This window comes from Pseudopodoces humilis, chromosome 8 (genome assembly GCF_049639895.1).
Source record: "Pseudopodoces humilis isolate 2021_Gansu_Grassland_sample_001 chromosome 8, ASM4963989v1, whole genome shotgun sequence".
Taxonomy (NCBI): Eukaryota; Metazoa; Chordata; class Aves; order Passeriformes; family Paridae; genus Pseudopodoces; species Pseudopodoces humilis.
In genome coordinates, this window is record NC_142207.1 from 7,089,805 (window position 1) to 7,110,346 (window position 20,542).

Consider the following 20,542-nt stretch of genomic DNA (forward strand, 5'->3'; position numbering starts at 1 on the left):
TGCTAGAGTTGTTTTCCCCAGTGTTGATCTGATTTATAGAATTCCTGATACCTGCCAGCCTGAGTGTATGTCCCTTTCCTACTCTCCTCTTGTCTAGACCCTTGGAGTGGTGCAGTTTTCACAGACCATTTTTATTCCATCTCTAATTTGGGTACTGGCTCTGTGTTGAAGAGACCTTGGTGACCTACTAATACCAGAAAATGTTGGTAAAGCACCAGAGATGATGCAGCATTGCAAAGCATTGTCCAGCTGTTCAAATTACTGTGGTGTCCAGCTGGTGTAGGACATGAGCTGCAGGATCATCTTGCATGTGAAAATATTAAATTTGAAAATTACTGAGAAGTAGTTCAGAAAACTTTCTATGCCATGTTAACTCCATTTTTTTCCTGTGGTTAAGAGGCTTCTCAACATTAAAGGTCTTCCTCAAATTTTCCGCTGAGCTCTTACAATGCCCTATCATCAAGAGGTTCTCATCCAGTCAGGAGTTTTTTGACCTCCAGGAAATATCTATAAATTCTTCCTTGTTTCTGTTTTCTGTTTGGAATTGTTCCTCTGCAGTTGGACTCCCAGGGACTTTGTTTTAGGTCCAGACTCAACTGCCCATGATGAGAGGGAGGGAAGGGGTTATTTCTGCATTTCAGGCTTTTGATTCTAGTCTGATTATTGAGAGAAATGGCTGATGATGAGTCTATCTATGTCCACTATAAAACCAGTACCATTCTGAGAGCTTCTTTCTTCCCTGGCAAAGAAAGAGGGGGAAAAAAAAAAAATCAGAAGCAGGCAAGGAATTTGGCTGGTATGCCAGGAAGAATTCTCAAGCAAAAGTAATTAAGCTCATATATAACTCTTTCCAGACTTTAATGTTTCAAGGAGTCATTTTTCATCTACTGAGTGGTACTGTCATAGCACCAGAGATTTAACTTTTACATATTTTCATTATGTAGTCTTGGGCAGCTCTTGCTGATAACAGTAATTTGAAGTGTCAGTTCAGCTGATGAAATCAGATGGGCCATGAAGCTGTTTGAAAGCTGTCACTGGGATGCATTAAGTATTTTTTTTATTTTGCAGTTGCTTCATAAAAATTTAAAAACAACACAAAATAATGTGTATTCGTTCTTTCAGTAATACAAATTTTTCTGAAAGGTACTCTTTTATTTGTATTATATAGCTTTAGGGGAGAATTACTTACTTTCAGTAATGAAAAATTAAAATCCACAAGAAATTCTGTGGTTTCCTTTGGACTTAGAACTAGGTTTTGGCTGAGTCACAGAATTTTCCAAAAATCTGTCTTTAAGTGTCACAACGGGAGCTGCCATGCATTGAGCACTTTGAAAACCAGACCCTTTTGTGGTTTTTCAGAACTAAAAATTGAGCTGTATGAACTATTTTAAAAATCTGTTTTCCACCTGGTACATTTCCTTTATCATGGATAAAGTCTCTGTGAAGGAAGGCTATAATTGATTAAAACTATTTTTCCTTTTAATTAAAAGTGATACCGCTGGTGTGCTTCTCCATCACTCTCCCAATTATTCTGGGAACAGCAGGAGACTGTATATTCTTGGAAATCTGGCCCCCAGTATTAATTTCTTTTTGATTCTCTGCCACTGTTTTCATGGTCCATTCCTAGATGTACACAAGGTAATAGTGGGCAAGAGAAATCCATGTGTCATTTTAAGAAACACGCCCTCAGAAGATAAAAGTTTCCATCTTCCAGTTCTCCCTTAGCCAAGGCTGTAACTTTGCTTTTTTGATGTACATTTTGATCCTACTTAATTCTCCTGTAATAATTAGGAGGGAATGGCTTCTTTGTTTCTTAGAGAATGGTCAGAAAGAAAATAACACTACAAGGTCCTTCAGAGTCCTTGTGGAAATGGGCTCCAAATCAGGTCTCACATTGACCATGCAGACAGGAGAGGGGAGACTCCTCAGACTCCTGTGTTCTTTTAGGGGGTGTTCTCAGTTTACTCCGTGTCTCTGCCTCTCCAATACATCCAGTGTTGCACAGATGTCCTTTGGTTGAGAGGCAGATAACAGAAGTCTTTTTTTATTCCATATTTCCCTTTATTTGCTAACTCTCTCACCAACAGTCTTTAGTTGAAAAATTGCCTGTCCACGAGCTAGCATGCTGTTTCAGCTTGATTATCTTCAGAAAATGGCAAGGGCAACACCTGGAGTTTTAAATTGCTTTTCCACACTCCCACTTCTATCTAGGTATTTTGCTATTCAAAAACAAAAACAAAATCAAAAAATTAGAAGAAGTATAGCTGAGATAAGAGGGTTCAGTAGATGGGATACCTCCTTTTGATGCAGCAGAACTAAATATAATTCTCTTTCTTTTCTTCATGTTTCCTGGAAAACCTTCAGCAGCTCTGTAAATCATGATGGCACATTAACTCAAAAATGTGATGGAAAATGTAGGTGCTAGCTAGGCATGCCTTCCACACCTTACATCCTTTTACCTATGGAGAGAAATTATTGGCATGCAGTGATTGTGTGAGGGAAATCAGAGTCATTTTTGCCTTTTGAAAAGACAATGCATAGAACATTTGTTGCTGCAGCTCAGCCAGGCCCTGTAAGGTTCAGGTGACTTTCAGTCCTTCTTTGATTCTGAGTGATGAGGATAAGGCAAAGATGACCACATAAATATTGGCTGCTTCTCCTTTTGCATGAACACGAAATAGAAATACATATTTAATTTATCCGTAAGTGGTTTCTTACTTGTTATCAAGAAAGGCCTATTGAGATGAAGATATTTAACAAGAATGACCATGATAATGTTCTTAGTTCAAAAACAAATAGGCAAAATCCATAGGGGAGAAATTCCAAATTTTTGAGAGTATTAGAAACACTGCAGAGGAAAAAAAAAATAATGAAAATTACTTGACAGAGCACTGCTAAACTACAACAGACTTTAATAACAAATGGACATATCATAAAAAAAATCAATACTCAGAAACACGTAAATAGAGATGGAGAAGATATATTGGCCCATATTCTGCATCTCCTGCTAGAGTACAATTGTTCACTGCAGTATATCTTTAGTCTAGTGTAGCCTTAAATTGTTCAAGCAAAGGAAATTCCTCTGCTTCCTTTGGGATTGTCTGCCACAGACTTAAGATCTTGCTGTCAAGGGATGTTTCCAGACATTTAACCTAAATTATCCTCATTTTCCAACCATTAGTGCTGAAGTTCCCTCCATGGTGTTTATAGGTCTCAGAAGGACCCTGCCATCACAGTCTCTTCAACATTGTTTGCCCCTTACAGAAACAAAAGGGAAGTCTCTGGAAACTGATGGAGAATGAGAGGGCAGGGGAGTTGCCTGTACATCCTGGTTGCTCAAATAGCAGTGTGCACACAGCTACACTTGCACCTTTCTCTTTTCTATGGCTCCTACAGCATCTTTCCAGTAGGGTAAATAAGCTGGAGGGCTGTGTGGGACCATACTGCTTCCAAAAAAACAGTACTAAAGTTATCCCTGCCAAACTGGGATGTGCAGAACCGGAGCACAAGGCAAACAGATAAAACAGTGACAAGGTAAACAAAGGCATGGCTGTTGCTGTCCAAGATTTTCAGGATGCTCTGAGAGATGGGTATCTCTAAGGGATTCTGTAAATCTTAATTTTGTGTAAGAATGCATGATATGTTTTGATTAACACCTTCTTGAATGAGAAACAATCAGCAAAACACAGGTGTGGAGAGGCCAAACCTTTGTGGAGTGTGGGTTTATGTTGGAAGAAATATATTACACTACTGATACTCTCCAGACATTCTGTGGGCTTTCAAAATAAAGTATTTTAAAATTCCATCTGTAATTGCTTTCCAGGACCTGCCTCGCTTATCTATTATCACACTGTTACTCCAAAGCAGGCCAGTGTCAATGTTTCAATGTTTTGGCACTTGTTTAATTTCACTGCACCTCAATATTTCCTGGTATTCTGTTAGACAGTGTCAGAAGTGTTCCAGTGACAGGTAACAGCACACTGAAACCTTCCCTTTAAGAGGCCCTTTTCCACCCTAGATCCTTTCCCTACTTTAAATACCTTTAGCTCCATCCCATCACACCAATTTCCTGTGCCTTAGAGTCTTGCTGCCAGATGAGGACGCTGGACAGCGGGATTGGAACCTTCCCCCTCCCTGACTCGGGGAATCGCTCGACGGGGCGACACATTTCTAAGCAAGAATCAGCCTTGGAAATGGGAGTCTTTGCAGCATGTGAGCAAGTTCCTCTTTCAGCTCCTTCAGTAAAAGCCAAAACTCTTGACCGAGAAGTGCCTTCAACAGCTAAGAGCCAGGAGTCTGCGGAAAGCGTAATTAGTCACTCAACGTCTGATCCGGCCATGACTGCCAAGGGTATACGACCTTTTCAAAGTCGCCTTCCCAAACCAGCTTCCTCAGGTAAAATGTCAATTACACTGAAAATCACATTATTTCTGCCTTGGCCTCTGTTTTGATTAGCAGAAATCCTGTAATAATGGCAATTGATAAGAGAAATGTTAAATGTGGAGCAGAAGATACTCGTTTTATGAATGTGTAAGGTTAACAAGTTTGTGACCCGAGCCATATGGAAATTTTGTTATGCAAAATGCTTATCTGAGAAAGAAAAATTAGTTTAGTACTTGAAGCCTTTTCTCAAGAAACAGTACTTGAAGAAGAAAAAACATATGCCAGCCTTGAAAGTTGACTTGAAAAAGAATACGGATGTTCAGCAATATTCAGGATCAGACTGTACAAAGTACAAAGCACAGCCATGTTGTGACATAGAAAAGATAAATTCATAAAGACTTGCTTTTGATCCTGGATTTGAACTAAAGACTCATTTGGCCTCAATGCATAAATTCTGTCCCACTGAATATATGGCCTTGACCTCAAACAAGGCTCTCATTACTTTTCTACATCATACAAACACATTTCTAAATATGAACATAAAATACCTGACTTTCACTTATTAGCTACGTGTGTGTTTAAGCTATAAAACAAGAGCTGACAAAGGTCTAAAAGGACTGGCAATCCATCAAAACTCCAGAAAATAATTTTTCTATTAATAAATAGTCCCATTGAAGTCTGTGCATTTTTTATAAACAAACATTGACTATTTATATAACTTTTTGGAAGGCTTTGGAGTTATTAATACACATGTTAATAGCATTAAAAATCATGTGGCATTAGCAATGGGAAATTTTCATAGCACAAAAGATACAGTGGAAAGTGCAGTAAAAGTGATTAGTTTAATGAAGAAGGGTATTGTTTTATCTTGACCAAATGCAATGTCAGTCATTTATTGGGCTTATGGTGATTAGCACTTTGTCAGTCCAGTTATTGCTCCTGTAAAAGTTGTATTTAATTTGCATAAATCTGTATGACTCTATAAGAGAGTTTCTGTGTAATTAGCATGTAAAGTTAAACATCAAGTTTGAGCTTAGTTTAAGGCCATCAAATATATGTTCTGCTAATGAGCTGACATATATTGAACCTAGGAGGAGAGAAGCCTCTCTTATGCGTCCATAGGATGCACAACAGAAGGTTTCTAATTAAACATCTCAGAACTCAGTTGATTTAGCAATATTCCCAGTGCAGTATTGTAGTGGTGAAACAGACTGCAAACACACATTGTATGCTTTATTGCAGATTCCCCTGCTTGTTTCAAATCAAAGCTAAATAAAAGATCTTTTAATACTTAGTGTTTTTAAAATAAGTGTATTGTTAATTAATGGTACAGCTAAGAATGATTCAGAAGAGAAATCTTAGTTATAGATTATGTGCTACATGCTTGAATGGCCACATGTGTGACCTCAATTCAGCAGTGTGTTATAGAGTAGAGCCCATGATTAAACACTGTCATTATAACAAATTGAACAGAAACTGCAAGCACTGAATTGCTTCATAAGAAGTCAGTAGCAGTAAGATTGTTCTGATCTTAATGCTAATATTCACTGCACCAACCTTGTAAGGTTTGTATCTTAATTAAATTGTCATGAAGAGATGTTACAAAAAAGTAGTATACATCAGATGACGGGGTCAGCTCATTCTTTACTAGACTATCTTCATTCAGTTCTTCTCTCCTGCACTTTCTCATCCAAATTACAATTATCACTTTATTTCATATGCACCATATATCTTCTTTGATGTTCCGATTTTGCGCAGTGCAAATATAGCAAATAAAAAAGCTGGCTTTCTGCTAGAAAGGTACTTCCAATTATATTTATGTTAAAAGATTGTTCTCTGAGAACATAAAATAGCAGAGCAGATCCTACAATGCCTAGAAGTAGTTACTGAATGTTGTTTCTTTGTTGAAAGGGTATATATTTTATAACTAATGAAGGGATTTAAATTCATGTCTCCCTCTTCTCTTGCTAACTGGAAAAGGATTTGGACAAAATTCTGTCACTTGAGTTAGAACTATTCCAGTAAGTTAGTAAGTTGCTCCTTTGAGCAGTAAAATATTATTGGACATAATGAAAGTATCACAATTTGCCCCCAGTTTTCACTGAATTATAATTGACACACTATCATGAGGATGCTGATGAGACCTAGAATTTAAATAATGTCTCCCTTAATTCAGGAATAATTAACCTTGCAAAGCAAAGTGAACAAGAAGCAAGTTCTGTGACCTCTGCCTCATTAGAACACACTGAAGAGACTGTAGAAAATAGAAAAGTTCTTCCGGAGTGGATCCCCAAGAAAACTACTAAAACAAAGGTATAAGTTAAATATTGGCATCTCTTGAATGAGATGGGTATTGTGGACAATGTAGAGGTATCAGTGTTTTTAATGGCCAGTATTTTAATATGGTGTGAAGAGTAACTCACAATCTAACAGCTGCATTTACTTCCTTACCCTTCATTAGCTATCTCGCTGTTTATCAGTAATAACAATACCTAAAGGTTCTTTTTCCTTCTGGTTAAAAACATGTTTTAATTAAAATCCTCTCAGGCACTTTTAGAAAAGGAAATGGAGACCTTTTACCTCATTCTTCTCTTCTAGAAAGTTGATCTTGTTTGCTGTTTTTCATGTGATTTCATGGTTTTTTCCCCTAGGACTTGGTTACCTTGTCTGTATAAGACTCTGTGTAGTATGAGAGTTTGAGGGGTGCTATGGAAGTACTGTGAACAGGAAAATACTCTTCTAACAGTTTTTGTGGGGTTTTGGGACTACAGCTGACTTGCAGTCTTTAATGCTGGGCATTCCTGGCTGCATGCAGGTGTCCTCAGCACCGGTTCCCTCTCCACAAGTGTGATTCCTAACAAAGGGATGTCCTTCTGCATCAATTAAAAACTGCAGCATGGGTAGAAAGATGGGGAAATGATTATCCCTCTTAGAGAAACAGAATTAAAACCTTGTTAGAGCCATGATTAGGCAATTGGAGTAGGGCTAGCAGGTGCTATTTGTACATGCCATTACCCCAACAGTATCAGGCTTAGCTTGCCCCTACCTGGTTCGAGGGGTTTATTGTACTGAGCTGCTGCTCCTGAATGGTTTGAGCCTTCAGGCCTTCCATGATTAGAAGCTATCCAGAGCTGTTAGTGTTCCTCTTTATTCCCAGAAGAAAATCAATAATACTTCTTCCCAGAAAGAACAGACCAAGGAATCAGCTGGGAACCTGGGAACTCCAGTACTGTAATATAAGTACCAGGACAAGGGACGTGAATTTAGGAAACAATTAGGAAACAGTTAGGATTTACTGGTGTATTGTCTACTGGCCATCCTAATTGTCTCTAGAATTGCTTGCAGCAAACTGTGGTGTGATGATTTTTCATGTTACAAATAGACTGTATTACACATACTCAAGAACTTCTAAAATAGAATTTGGTGTGGATGAAATGATCCAAAAATATTGGTAGAATCAAAAACAATGTTACAGTGGGGAGGAAAAAAAAAAATTAAAATATGGATTGTTTCTGCCAGACTATCTCAGAGGACGTAGCAGGACAAGAATGGGTTATTTCCCCCATGTCAGACTGATGATTGCTTACTTGAAGGAGTTAGACTGGTAATGCAGACTGTCCCAGCTGAACTACCTGTTTATACTGCATATAAACATAGAATGTGCTACTCCCAGTACTATCTTAAGCATTAGTTTGATATATTTGCATTATCTGACTTGCTGCCATACCCTTCTTTGTGTAGGACACAGCTCTAAGGGTGTGCACATACTCAGCGAGCAGCACTGACAGCGAGCCAGAGCCAGAGTACAAAACCAGTTATTTCAGAGCTGCAGAGGAGACCCTTGTGGAGTTAACAACGAACAACAGACAAGGTAATTGAAAATTTGTACATAAAGATGTATGTCCCTCAGCTCCACACTGACTCAGCAGCAGATGGTGTCCTTCATTGAACTTTCTGTCTAGATTTCACTTTCTAACCCCAAATCTTTCTTCAGTCTAATTTTCCATTAACTTTTTATTACCTTTCTCTTTTTATTATGTGTAAATGCTTCTTCCCCTCTTCCACAGTTTTTGCTAGTGGGGTCTTGTAGGTTTTATGCATAAATTTCTGCAGTGCAAATAAAAATTATTACATTATTACAAAATTGAAAGGTGAAATAAATATAGCTTTATTTTTTATTATACAGTTGAAATAATGCAGCGGTCAAGGCCACAGTTTCCCAGCCTCTGTATCAAGGTGATGTTGGTTATGGTGCCACAGTGAACTCTCTCTCATTTTCCTCTCTGTATATATTGCAGCTTTCAAGTAAGAAAGCTTTTAGTGAGAATTGATGGCAATTCAGAATTTACTGAATTCCAGTAGATAAAAATACATTAAGTGAAGTTCTTGAGATAATAGTTTTCTGTGTGTTTAATAACCCGGGAAATTGCTGCCTTGTCTTGAGCACCAGCCTGCCGTGCTTGGAGCCACCTTCCAGTGCAGATGTGTGTCCTGGGGGTGGCCAGGGTGGGGTGGCTCTGTCCTTGTCCTTGCAGCCCATGGATCCCCTGCAGGTGGAAAATCCTGGCCAGTGCAAGGTCCTGGCACCAGGCTGAGAGCCCTGTGCAGCCCCAAAGCTGGCCTGGCAGGGATCAGCACCACGGGTGGCTGGATGCTGTGCTCATCAGTGTCTCTAACATTTGGCATTTTCAAGGCTTATCCATCGCTTGTGATTCCATGGGAGAGAGCAGAATAGGAAGCACTGATCATTTATTTGCATTACTGCTGCAGCTTTGTGGATTTAATCTGTAGAAAATATTGCAAGTCATTTTAGTCAGCCCATAAACACTTCTTTTTACAGATTTTTCTTTTTCCAAACCATATTTTAATGCAATAAATGTGGGATTTTTTAAAAGAGAAAATAAGCTTTTTTCTTTCCTACATTCATCACAATTTGCAAAAAAAAATAAAAATTATCATGTGCTAGCAATTGCTTTAAATGGCAGCAGATTCCAAGTTTAGTGATATCTAAGCATGACTTGGGGTGACCATTTTACATAGAGTTTCATTAATTTTGTGTATATGCCTCCCTTTTGAGCCAGGAAGACAATAAAATACATAATTGTGATAGAGACAAATAGAAGATTATGACACTTTATTGCAAAAGTATTTCAGCTGTGCTCATTCCTCATAGTCAGGGTTTCTGCTCTGTGCTCTCTAAATGCCATTCTCACATGCTATTAACAACCGTACTTTATCCCATTCTGTGTTCAAAGGTCTCTGTCTCTTTATGCACACAAGTGATATAACCTCAAAACATCCACATGAGGCTGGGGCTCCAGCAAACCATTCCAGAGAGAATATTTTTATATGAATGGATAATTACATTTATTAGCTGGGTCCCCAAACTCACTGGTTGCACAATTATAATGTTGGAGTGATTTTCATTTTCCATTTATGAGCAAGGAACAGAAAGACCGAGTGTCCAATGCAAAGGCTATTAAAAGTCAATGATAAGACTTTTGTTGATTTAATGGGCTTAGCATAAGGTTCCCAGTGCATTGCCCAATGTTACAGAGAAGGTCAGTAGAGTAACAGGGAATATGCCAAATATGCCAGATCCTTCTCTTCCAAGCATGAAAGTGATTCAATTTCAATCCCATAAATTGGTTCTACCCTGATGTGATTCTGTTAGAGGCACTGGAGGTAAACCTTCTCCTAAGGCTGTAGGTTATAAGGCAGAGTTGAAGTTTGTGTAACAAGAAGTGTGAGGAAAGAGCTGAATGTTCGCATAAACATCTGTCTCCTGTGTGCTTTCATGAAGCTGCAGAAAATCCCCTGGGTTTTATTTTGTTCTTCTGAATGAGTTTTCAGCCTTGGACTTCAGAAACCAGGGCTTTATTTCTGATGTTGTACTACAGCAGGATCTAAACCAAGCACCACTTTCTTACCTTACTGGTGTATTTTTTATGCTGTTGTGTGTAAAAAAATGTAGTGAAAAGGAAAGAACTCACAAGTCCAGACAAAATGAAGGGTGTGCTAAAGGAACTTAACACATCTGCCATGTAAGTCTATTAAAAGAGAAAAACAAAACCTTGCTGCAAATAATTAAGTGGGAAGATCCACCAAATTATAATTGGAAAAGAAAGGAAATTAATTCTCTCTGTCTCATACCATCTCCTCCAGCTCAAACCTTAAGTGTGAGCAGCCCCCTGTATATGCATTGGAGAATTAGAAGGTAGTATTTTTAATGTTTCTATTGCACTCAATTTCAGCTACCTTAAAAACCAATTTAAATACACTTTAAAATGGTGAAATTACATTAAAATCTATGTAGACTGTCATAATGATACTATTTGTTGCATCTCTTGCAGCTGTGCAGGAAAAGCAAAGTCAGAGAAGGTCGTTTTTGGGGAACCCAATGTCAATTTTGGATTTATACCAACACAGTCTCTATGGCCATTTTGGAGAGGATGGACCTGAACAATTAGCACATTATAGTTTAATTGAGCAGCTGAGTGGAGCTTCCAGTAAAGAGAGCAAGGGCAAGGAGAACCCAAGTGTGAGTTACTGTAATTTTTATATTACTTCTCATTTTGTTCATTATTATTTTTACTTCCCTTTTGGTTTTTTTTCCTCAGTGTGTTGATTGACTACTAAAACCAGGCAGACTAGAAAAAAACAACATGACCTGCAGAAGAGTAAAGATCTGAATATTTTTAGAACAGAATGTTACATTTGAATGCTCACCTGTCACAGAATTAGATTTACAAAATTGACAAGTAGAGACAGGCTAGCGCCTGTACTCCACCATTAGAGAGAAGCTGAAATTTAAAGCTAGCAAGTAAACACAGAATTTATCTCTAAAGGCTGCTCCTTCCTATAATTAGATAGTTTATATAGAACAACATGTATTAAATGACTTAAAACTCTGGAGAAGCATTCCTGAAAATTCAAATGAAATTATGCTATGGAAATCACCTATCTTCTGGTCTCTTTTGAAATCTTGGTGTTTTCTCTGGAACTACAGATTTGATTGTTTTAAACATTATTTTGATGAAGATCAGTCCAGATCTGGTGGGTTGACCTTGATGCTAAACAGAAATATATTTGTTTTCTCCTCTTCAAGTGAATACACTTCATTTTCTGTGTCTAAAAGTATTGAACTGACATCACACAGTCTCAGCAGCCCTGAAGAGGAACTTTTCAACCTGTTGTTTTCCTCCTCTGCTCTCATGCCTTCTCGTCTCATCATCTCACTCCCTTTCCTCTCTCCTTTGATCTAACAGGCCAGTTTGTTTGAAAGCAGAGACACCAGTCGTGATCCAGTGTAATCATTTTCCTCCGTGTTCAGTTTCCCCAGCTCTTTTTAGACTCAAGCTCTTTTGTTTCTGTGTGTGGCATTCAGCACATTTTGGGAGTGTTATGCTATAAACAAAGGTGGTAACAGAAAATAAGGAATGAGCCGCTGGTTTGAAATTTACTGGTGTAGTGCATAAATGAAAATTAACTTTTATCTTTTCCCAGACCCCAGTTTTCAGTTTCAGGGAATGGCTGTGCCTTGCAACTTCAGAGGTGATTAACCAAAGTTAGAGTCTTAGAGCTTTCAGGAATCTGAGCCAAATATACAGAAGGAATATAAAGAACAAAATGGCAATAGCCCTGTTTATTCCAACTCTGTTGGAATCATAGTCCTGCTGAACTGAATATTAAATTGACCACAAACTTCAAGAGAAAAATCCTGAAACGTATGCCCCTCATTTCCCAATCAACCCAATTTCATTAGTACCCAGAATATGATTCAATTTTAATATATGTGGTTCATGTTAGAAAGAACAACTTTAAATAATCTGGCTTCATAGTTGGGAAGAAAGAAAAAAAGGAAAAAAGGCAGCAGAAGGGTGTTAAAAAGGATATGTGCAGGAAAATAATTTGAACATCCGCTTAATTCCTCATCTTGAACATCCAGAAATTCATAGCTTAATTTTGTGTAGGAGATGAATTATATGTGTATGCATATATATATATATATATATATATACATAAAAATACATAAAATCAGTTCTGCCTTCTGAAGGCCAAGGTCTTTTGCTATTAAAAACAGAGCAATTAGAAATTAGATTTGGTTTCAGTATAGAAAAGTGACTCAGAGTTGCATCTACTTTTAATTAATTCTTTTCATGTATTCCTTGTATCCCATGTCTCTGCAATGTTCCCAATCAGCCTCAAAACCTAAAGAAAGCCCATTGAACAAGCCTTAGGATCCTGTAAAACTCCATCATTAAGCTAAATTGCATCAGGTGTTGCCCAGCCAGCACCAACATTTTTCATGCTTTATGCTGGGGAGCTCTTGAGTTTACTTTTGAAGGATCTGAAATAGCTCTCCAAACAGCATTGCCCTCTCCCTGATCAGCAAAAGCTCAATAAAGCACTAGGGATTTGCCTATTAGTATTAAACTTTTCAGAATGACAAATGAGAGGAAGTAACCATGAAAAGCAGGTTGCCCTGAACTCCTTGTTTGAACCAGCACAGCAAATTTTTCTCAGCTGTAGTTTGTCGAACCCAAGAAGATCCATGGTCTGTTTAAATCAGAGCTGTGTGATCTGCAACATTACCCACAAAAAGAGGGGAGAGCAGAGATAGAGGCACTTATGGCCAACAAATTTAAAATAATTTTTTTTTAAATTATATATCTATATTTATAATTTTTTATTATTCTTTTATTTTTCATTATATATATAATTTGGGGGGGAGAATAATGCAGCTTTCATGCAGCATATTTGTTATTTTGAAAAAGAAAATCGTACAGAATTTAATTCCCAAGTGGCGTTTGTCAAACCTATAAAAAAAAACATACAAAAGATATGTGTCAAAAAAAGCATCATGATGGGAAAAATGAGTTTACAGTGCTTGTCTGAAGAGCAAGTGTACTGAGACAGTCTCTGAGCCCAATTAAATTGGGCTGCACAGCTCCAGGATGGCAGTGGTTCAGGCTGGGGGCTCTAATGAGACAGTCAGGAAACTCTCTTAGCCCAGACTTGTCATTTGATTTGTCTCCTCAACCAACGCATTCACCAGCATTACCTCCAAGGTTTATACACAGCAAGTTTCATCAGCAAAAAAAGTACTGTACAGGAGCTTCAGAAGAGAAACAACTGCTGGGCCATTACTGTGATGAAGGGACGCTGTAGGGATAGTTTGAGGAATCAAAAAGGGCTTTTAGACATTGAAAGGAAAAGTACTTATTGTTACAGTCTTAAACAGCATCCTGGTTAAAGCCTCTTAGCACGAAGACCAATTGCCCCTTACTTTTATTTTGACCTGGAAAACATGGTCTGAAATTATGGCATTCTTTGGCACATTGCAGAATTTTGGATGAGAAAAGCACATCACAATTTCAAAGAAAGGGTGCATTGAATTGTCAGCAGAAAACTTTCACTTACATTAAAAAACGTAGTGTATTTTTCTCATGTTGGATTTTCCAAACGAGAAACATTCATTTTTATGTATATCAAATGATTTATTTTTATTTGAACAGTAACTTCTCTGATTTAATACAATATATCCAGCACCTGATCCGAAGTCCATTGCAGCCAGCCCATGGGAGACACCTTGTCAGTGAAACTTCACTGAGCCCTGCATTAAACAGCTGTTCCTAGTCCTTGCACACTGGGAATGCCCTGAGCATTTTGCCAACATCATCACTGTTACCACATTTATGCAATGAACTAATTATTTCACATTTCATCAGTTAATTTACTGTTTTGATTTTAAAAGCTCAAGTGACTTTTTTCTTACAAGAATTCAGAAAACAAAATTAATTTCTCTTCCCCAGGCCCATTGTTTATTAACATATTCTATAATCAAACAAGAACCATTTGAAGAAGTAACTGAGTTGGTGAAAGATTTTATTACTTAATCATCTTTATGGTCCCAAAGAATTATGAAAAATATGTTTATTTCTCTGACCTTAACCAAGCATCACATACTTTACTCTAATACAGCCCTTCTTGCTCTTTTTTGTCCCTATTACTCAAGTTAAGTCACCATCAAGGCTTGTTTGGGATTCAAAGCGTGACTTGAGCTCTTTAAAGAAAAGGTCCCTTATGGAAGGAGTTGGTACCCATCATAAGTTTCCAATTCCTCTTGTTTTCCCCCAGTTGTGACAAGATACGTAAGAAATCTGACATTTCTGGCAGTTACCTTGTTAATCGCATGGGCACTTGGACTTGGGGACTCATTTAAAGAAAGAGTCTTCTCTGTGCAGTGTGAAGTTGTGGCCATATCCACCACAGTGGAGTTTGGATGTGTAGAACAGATGATTCATGAATGAGATCAAATCCCTGTGTCTGGAAATTCAAGTAGACATTAGAGAGAGCTGGCAAATACAGGCCGAGGAAAAATCAGAGATATTGCTGCTGTTTAGGCTGCACTTACAAATAGGACTGACCTGGCAGCATTCCCAGATAAACTCAAGGATTTTACAGCTGAGTAAGCTGATTGGGAGTTAATGCTGTATGATTGACTTGTTGTGCTCACAAGCCTCCTATTAGCAGGGAGAATACTCAGGAAAGGACTAGAAACAAGGCTAAGTCTGGTAATTGCACAACACTTGCCATCCTCGAGGATCTCCGAGCATTAAGCTGATAGTAAGAGGTGTTCCAGCCTTGCTGAGTTACAGCATCACTTAGAGCAGAACAGACACCTCTGCAGGCTGCACTAAACAAGAGTGAGGGGGAAATAAAGAAAGGACTGAGCTGCTTCTCCTTGTGTCTCATCTCCTACAGAGATCAGTAAGATTTGAGCTGTGGTGTGAACTGCCAGCACACTGGGTACTTTGCTCTGTTCACCTATTTAGGCAGATCTTGGAGATTGTGCCAGAAAAGTTTTTGTGCCTGATTTGGGTTCTCCAAGACCCTTTCTGAAGGTGCCTTGCTGCCTCTGAAAGAGAAAAGCTCTTTGGCTCTTGAATTAAGTCTCTTTTAAAAAGGACTCTCAGTGTTTAAGTATATGAAGAAATTTTGAAGAGACCATGTACATTCTGCTTTCACAGAGAATTAATTTTTCTCACATTGTCAGATGTGCTTAGGGAGGGATTCTGCTTATCACAGGTGGAAAAGCCTAAGATAATGATTTCAGTCCAATTAGCACTTGGGAAGAGCTGTATCCCAAGACTTTAAACTGGAAAGGAGGAAATTGCCCTGTGGAGCTACTTCCTTCCTTTCCCCTGGCTAGCAGCTGCCTTATCCTGAATACCAGACTTTCAACCTGAAGTTAAAAATATGAACATTTCCCCAAACTTTCCTCTGTGGGAAACTTAATAAAAATCAGCTATTGTAGTTACCATCTGTATTTGGGAGAGTGAAACCACATCTCAGTGCACACTCCAGTGAGCACTAAATAATTGCTTTCCTTTTACCTTCATAATAACATGAATACCTGCAGCTGGGGCAGCCCTGGGTGATATTTTGATGGGCAGGATCTGTTTTGCTGTCTGTAAACTGGTGACAGCAACACTTATGTCATGATACAACCAGAAAAAAACCAGCAAATGCTCCTGATGACCTCCATCTTAGCTTGTTTTGTACAATGTGTGTGTAACTCCAAATATAGAGTTTGAAGCAGCTCTTACAAATGATTATTCCAGAAAGTAATGGAAGGTAGAAGAGGCCCCTTGTCAATAAGAAGAAGCATCTAATGGACTGGATCAAATGCAGAAATTAGGTGATAGTGGGTTTCTATGTACTAATTGCATAATTTAGCTTACTTCATATCAAGCACAGAAACCTCACCTCCTCTTTGCTATTTTTCTTGCCAGGCTGAAAAGAAGCTGATGAGGTGGGGAGGGAATCAGCTTTATTTGCTTCCCTGATGAACCTAGGATATTAAGGAAGAAACTGCCATTGTACAATCTTTAGCTGGGAAATAAGTCTGCAGTCTCATCCATCCATCTTTGGTGTTTTAAGATAGTGTTTTCCTTTCAAGGAAAGAATGAATACAACAAATCATTGCATTTGTTTAGGGAGGTGATCTAGTAATGCAAACAATTGGTGGTATTAATACTCAGCACCACCGTGGGATCCCTGAGTGTGACCTCGTGGGGACCTTCGAGCTGCACATTTCCATTTGTCAAAATTGCCTCGACAGGATTTTCCCACTGACAGGCTTGGGGCTGCAAGGATTCCTTTCTGTGTAATCAAAGGGGTTTGATTCTCAGATGAGTGATGCAATACTTGTGCCATCAAAGCTGGGACTGTCTGAGTAATTGCCCAAGTTGATGTAAGACCCATTGTCAGGGGAATAATATTTGACAACGTAAGTGACAGAAACCACAGGAGCATGGTCTGATAAGAAAGCAGATTTCACCACACCACCCGTGGGAATAATACAGAATTAAACATATTTTTTCTAGCCTGAAGTCTGATTTGCTCATGTTAAATTAGAAATATGCTAAGACATCTGCAGACATCAACAAATCACTCGTATCTGCAGGTTTTTCCTCTCCATAGGACAAGTTCACGTTCTAAGATCTGCTTCCAAGCCTTATATTCCCAGTGAGGTCTTTATTGTTTCTAATACCTTGCCATCAAAGTTACCCCCAAAAAGTAAAGTGAAGAGACAGCAAAACAAGCAATTTGAAGCCTAGCTAGGCAGTCTTGTGGGACCAAAGCCTCACTTGACACACATCACTTAAGAGAAATGTTGTGTGGTGTGGAAGAACATCCTTACAGCCAGCCTGAGGAACTGGCTTGGCAACAGTAAAAAGCTGCAGTTATAGGAGACTCATTTCTCTCCCTGTGCCTTCTAGGTGAAACTGCTGAGGTTTCTTATGCTGCTGAGAGTTTTAGTAAAAAATTATGCAGTGGAGAGTGGCTCAGCAAGGAGGTTGATAGCATTCTCCATAACTTTCTTAAGTTTTTAAAAGGCTTTGGCAAGACAAAATATTTGGAACATAGTGTCCACCAGAGAAAACAACTTTTTTAATGGTATACAAGGGACATTTTTAGGGAAAACATATCCTTAAAAATAACCTGGAAGCTGCTATCTGCTGAAGCAGTTGTGCTTCTAAAGTTAATGGCCTCTGTAGTTTTAGTAGTGTGCCACCAAAGCCCATTCTGACTAGCCCTCCAGCTGGTATAAAGGCTATTTTATGTTTGGTTAGTGTATTTATGGGGATGGGTAGGTGGCGACATTTTAACTCAAATATCTTTTAGCACATAGTTTTAAGAGTATTTGGGTATCAGTGAGGGACAGAAAGTCTTTGGCATAGGAGAGCAGGCTGTGTGGCATTTAAAACACATGGTGTGCAAGGCTAGCAGGGGAATGGCTTGGATGTGAGTCTGAGAGAAGGCTCAGACTGGAGGAAGTGGAAAGCAGGAAAGCCAAGGACTTCAGGCATCACTGGGCATGTAGGTGCAGTTCCAGCACCTCTGGCACCGAGTGCTAAACGCCCCAGTCACCCACAGCACCCAGAGAGCTGTGCCTGTGTGCCTTGTCACCTGCCAGATGTAATGTTTGCACTTGTGAATTAAAACAACACACCAAGATCTCCTGTGGCCACAGCCTCGTGCTCACTGAACCCCCTTGGCACTGTCAAAAGGGGAGAACTTTGCCCCTTCTGAGTGGAAAAACTTGATCACTGGAGCAGAAACCTGATATCCCACCATTCAGCAAGCAATTCTGAATTACAGAGAGGAGCTTGTCTTTTCAGCACGTGGGAGCTGCATAACCACATTACACAGTGACCCAGATGCCACAAAAAGCCCTGCAGTTCATCTGCCAGAGTCCCTGAGGGTCAGCCCAAAGCTGCTCGTGTGCAAGTGCCCAGAGCAGGACAGGGCAGCCCAGAACAGCCCAGAACAGGACAGGGCAGCCCAGAACAGCCCAGAACAGCCCAGAGCAGCCCAGAGCAGCCCAGAACAGCCCAGAGCAGCCCAGAACAGCCCAGAGCAGGACAGGGCAGCCCAGAGCAGCCCAGAAATGTGCAGAGCACATTTACAGGGGCTCTGCCCTGTCAAAGCTCTGATGGCCTGGGTACCCCAGGCCATTTCTCAGCAGGGCTGAGTAGCTGCAGTAAGCAGGGTGTGGGTAAGACCCCGACTCATTCGGTCCCTGCCCAGCCCTCTTGCTCCCTGCTGACACATCCCCAGCACTCCAATGTCCATTTGCCTTTATAACTGGAGATTACATCCGGATTTAATAGGCACAGGGGCTCTTAGGTGTAAGTAGAAAGACCCTTTAGTATAATAAGAACCAAAAGTACATATGGAATAAAAGTATCATTTGCTAGTGATTACCCCGAGTGGAGAATGTTCTGGGCTGTTTTTCAGAGGTTTGACAGATGGAGCTGATGTGCTTTGCAGGATGGCTCAAAGTGCACTCGTGTTTCTGCTGCTTGTAACCAGGCACTCTCCAGTCCCCCATCTTTGGAAATAAAGCTGCAGGTTTCATTTCTCTTGCTGTGAAATATGAATATTATAATAATACCGTGGGCCAAAATGGAATTCAGGACACATTAACAGCAACAAATGATGACTATTAGTAAGCATGTGAGATAGTGTAATTGTTGTAATGGTAGAAATAATATTAGTAATAAAAGAAAAAACTGAAAAAAAATAGATTGGATCCAATAAACATTGGATTGACTCAATCAAGATAAGAGCAGTAGGGCACAGAGGTGTATTCAGTGATCTGTTTGTTTTCTGAAGCTGGAAAATATTTTGACTCCAAGAGGACCATGTGATTAGCAGAGTTAAATGAGATGAATAGCGCTGTAATATTTTTGTGAATTGTTTTTCCAGCTGAAACTTGTCTTCCCCATCTACAACAGTGATATGTTTTGCATAAAGCACTCAAACATCACGCAGAGAAGAGTGGGAAATGACTGATCTTTTAGTGTGAGAGTTCTGTACCGAGGAGAATTCATAAGGAATAAGTTACACAGATGATGGCAGCAGGAATTGTGGCAATATATTGAGAATATGTTGGCATATTATTTCTTTTTTTAAGAGGACACTTTTTCTTTCCATATGCACATGACAGTAATGTCCTTATCAACATGGTATTTGAAGAGAAGGCAAATTTTATGTCAAATATTGACAAAAAACATATTGAAATAATTTTTTGGTGCTTATAGTTTGTTCCACTAGCTGTTTTCCTTTCCCAAAAGTGATTGCCTTTTATTGAAATGAGAAGTTATACTAGATTTTGTGCAGTATGACACAAAAGAAAAATATTGGTAAATTATTTTTGCAAGTTCAAGCATTCTACTTTATAGCAGGTCCCAAAGTGTAATATTTTATCTCTTACTGTATTTTTAGGCCCCAATACATGAATTGCAGGCTTTTGCAGCATCCATATTAATTTAATGAAAAGTAATGCCTGTATTTGATAGGAGAAACAAACAATGGTATTTAGCAGATTTAGTAGCAATAAGTGACACAGGGAACTTTGGGAAGTTCACAAGATGTAGTTACATCCTTTAAAAGACTAATTATCCTTTACAAAGGCTAAGAGTGATATAAGTTTCCTTAGCACATGTCAGAGCCCTGCCAGCCTGAGCTGCTCATCAATCTGTCAGTAACTGACACACAACCTGATGGCTCTGCTCCCATTAGTGCCACCTTCTCTCAATTCTCATCCTTTGCCTCCTTATTAATAGAGGTCACTAAAATATTTACCTAATGCAAAAAATTGTAGCCTGAAGAACTTCCCTTAGCTACCCTAGTGTTATTCTCAGCAAATCAAGCCCCGAGTGATTATTATCTGAAAAATTGCCAGTTAAACACTTTAAAGTGATATTTCTGACATCCTATTACATATGCACATATCCTATGGGTTACTGAATGCTCTGCAAAGCAAACTGTAAAACGAGACCTCAGATGGGTTTGGGATGATGAAGAGTAAAGCAGAAGTGAGTGGAAAAGAAGAAATTAAATATGAATAGGGTGTGTTGCTGTGGATTATGAAATTAAAATATTAACTATGCAGTAATAGTCCATGATATTTCTTCTAACAAAAAAAAACGTTACCAGATTGGGAAACTTGTTGGTAATGCATATAATGAGACAAACAGCAGATTTGAAATGTAAAAGATGTTCAGACAATGCCTGAAACTGAAAAGCAGAAGTAGCAAAGCAGACAGCACATGCTTCCTGGTTGCTCTTGCAAGAATTATTT

General features: G+C 39.0%; 1 protein-coding gene across 2 annotated transcripts in view; it reads left to right on the forward strand.

Annotated features, from left to right (window-relative positions):
- NCKAP5 (NCK associated protein 5) overlaps window positions 1–20,542 on the forward strand; it is a 278,701-nt gene that overhangs the window by 242,422 nt on the left and 15,737 nt on the right. For both annotated transcript variants that reach the window (XM_088059072.1, XM_088059071.1), the window contains 4 exons: window positions 4,081–4,395; window positions 6,560–6,696; window positions 8,125–8,254; window positions 10,737–10,924. In XM_088059072.1, coding sequence (XP_087915198.1) covers window positions 4,081–4,395; window positions 6,560–6,696; window positions 8,125–8,254; window positions 10,737–10,924 — 770 coding nt within the window. The remainder of the gene's footprint in view (window positions 1–4,080; window positions 4,396–6,559; window positions 6,697–8,124; window positions 8,255–10,736; window positions 10,925–20,542) is intronic.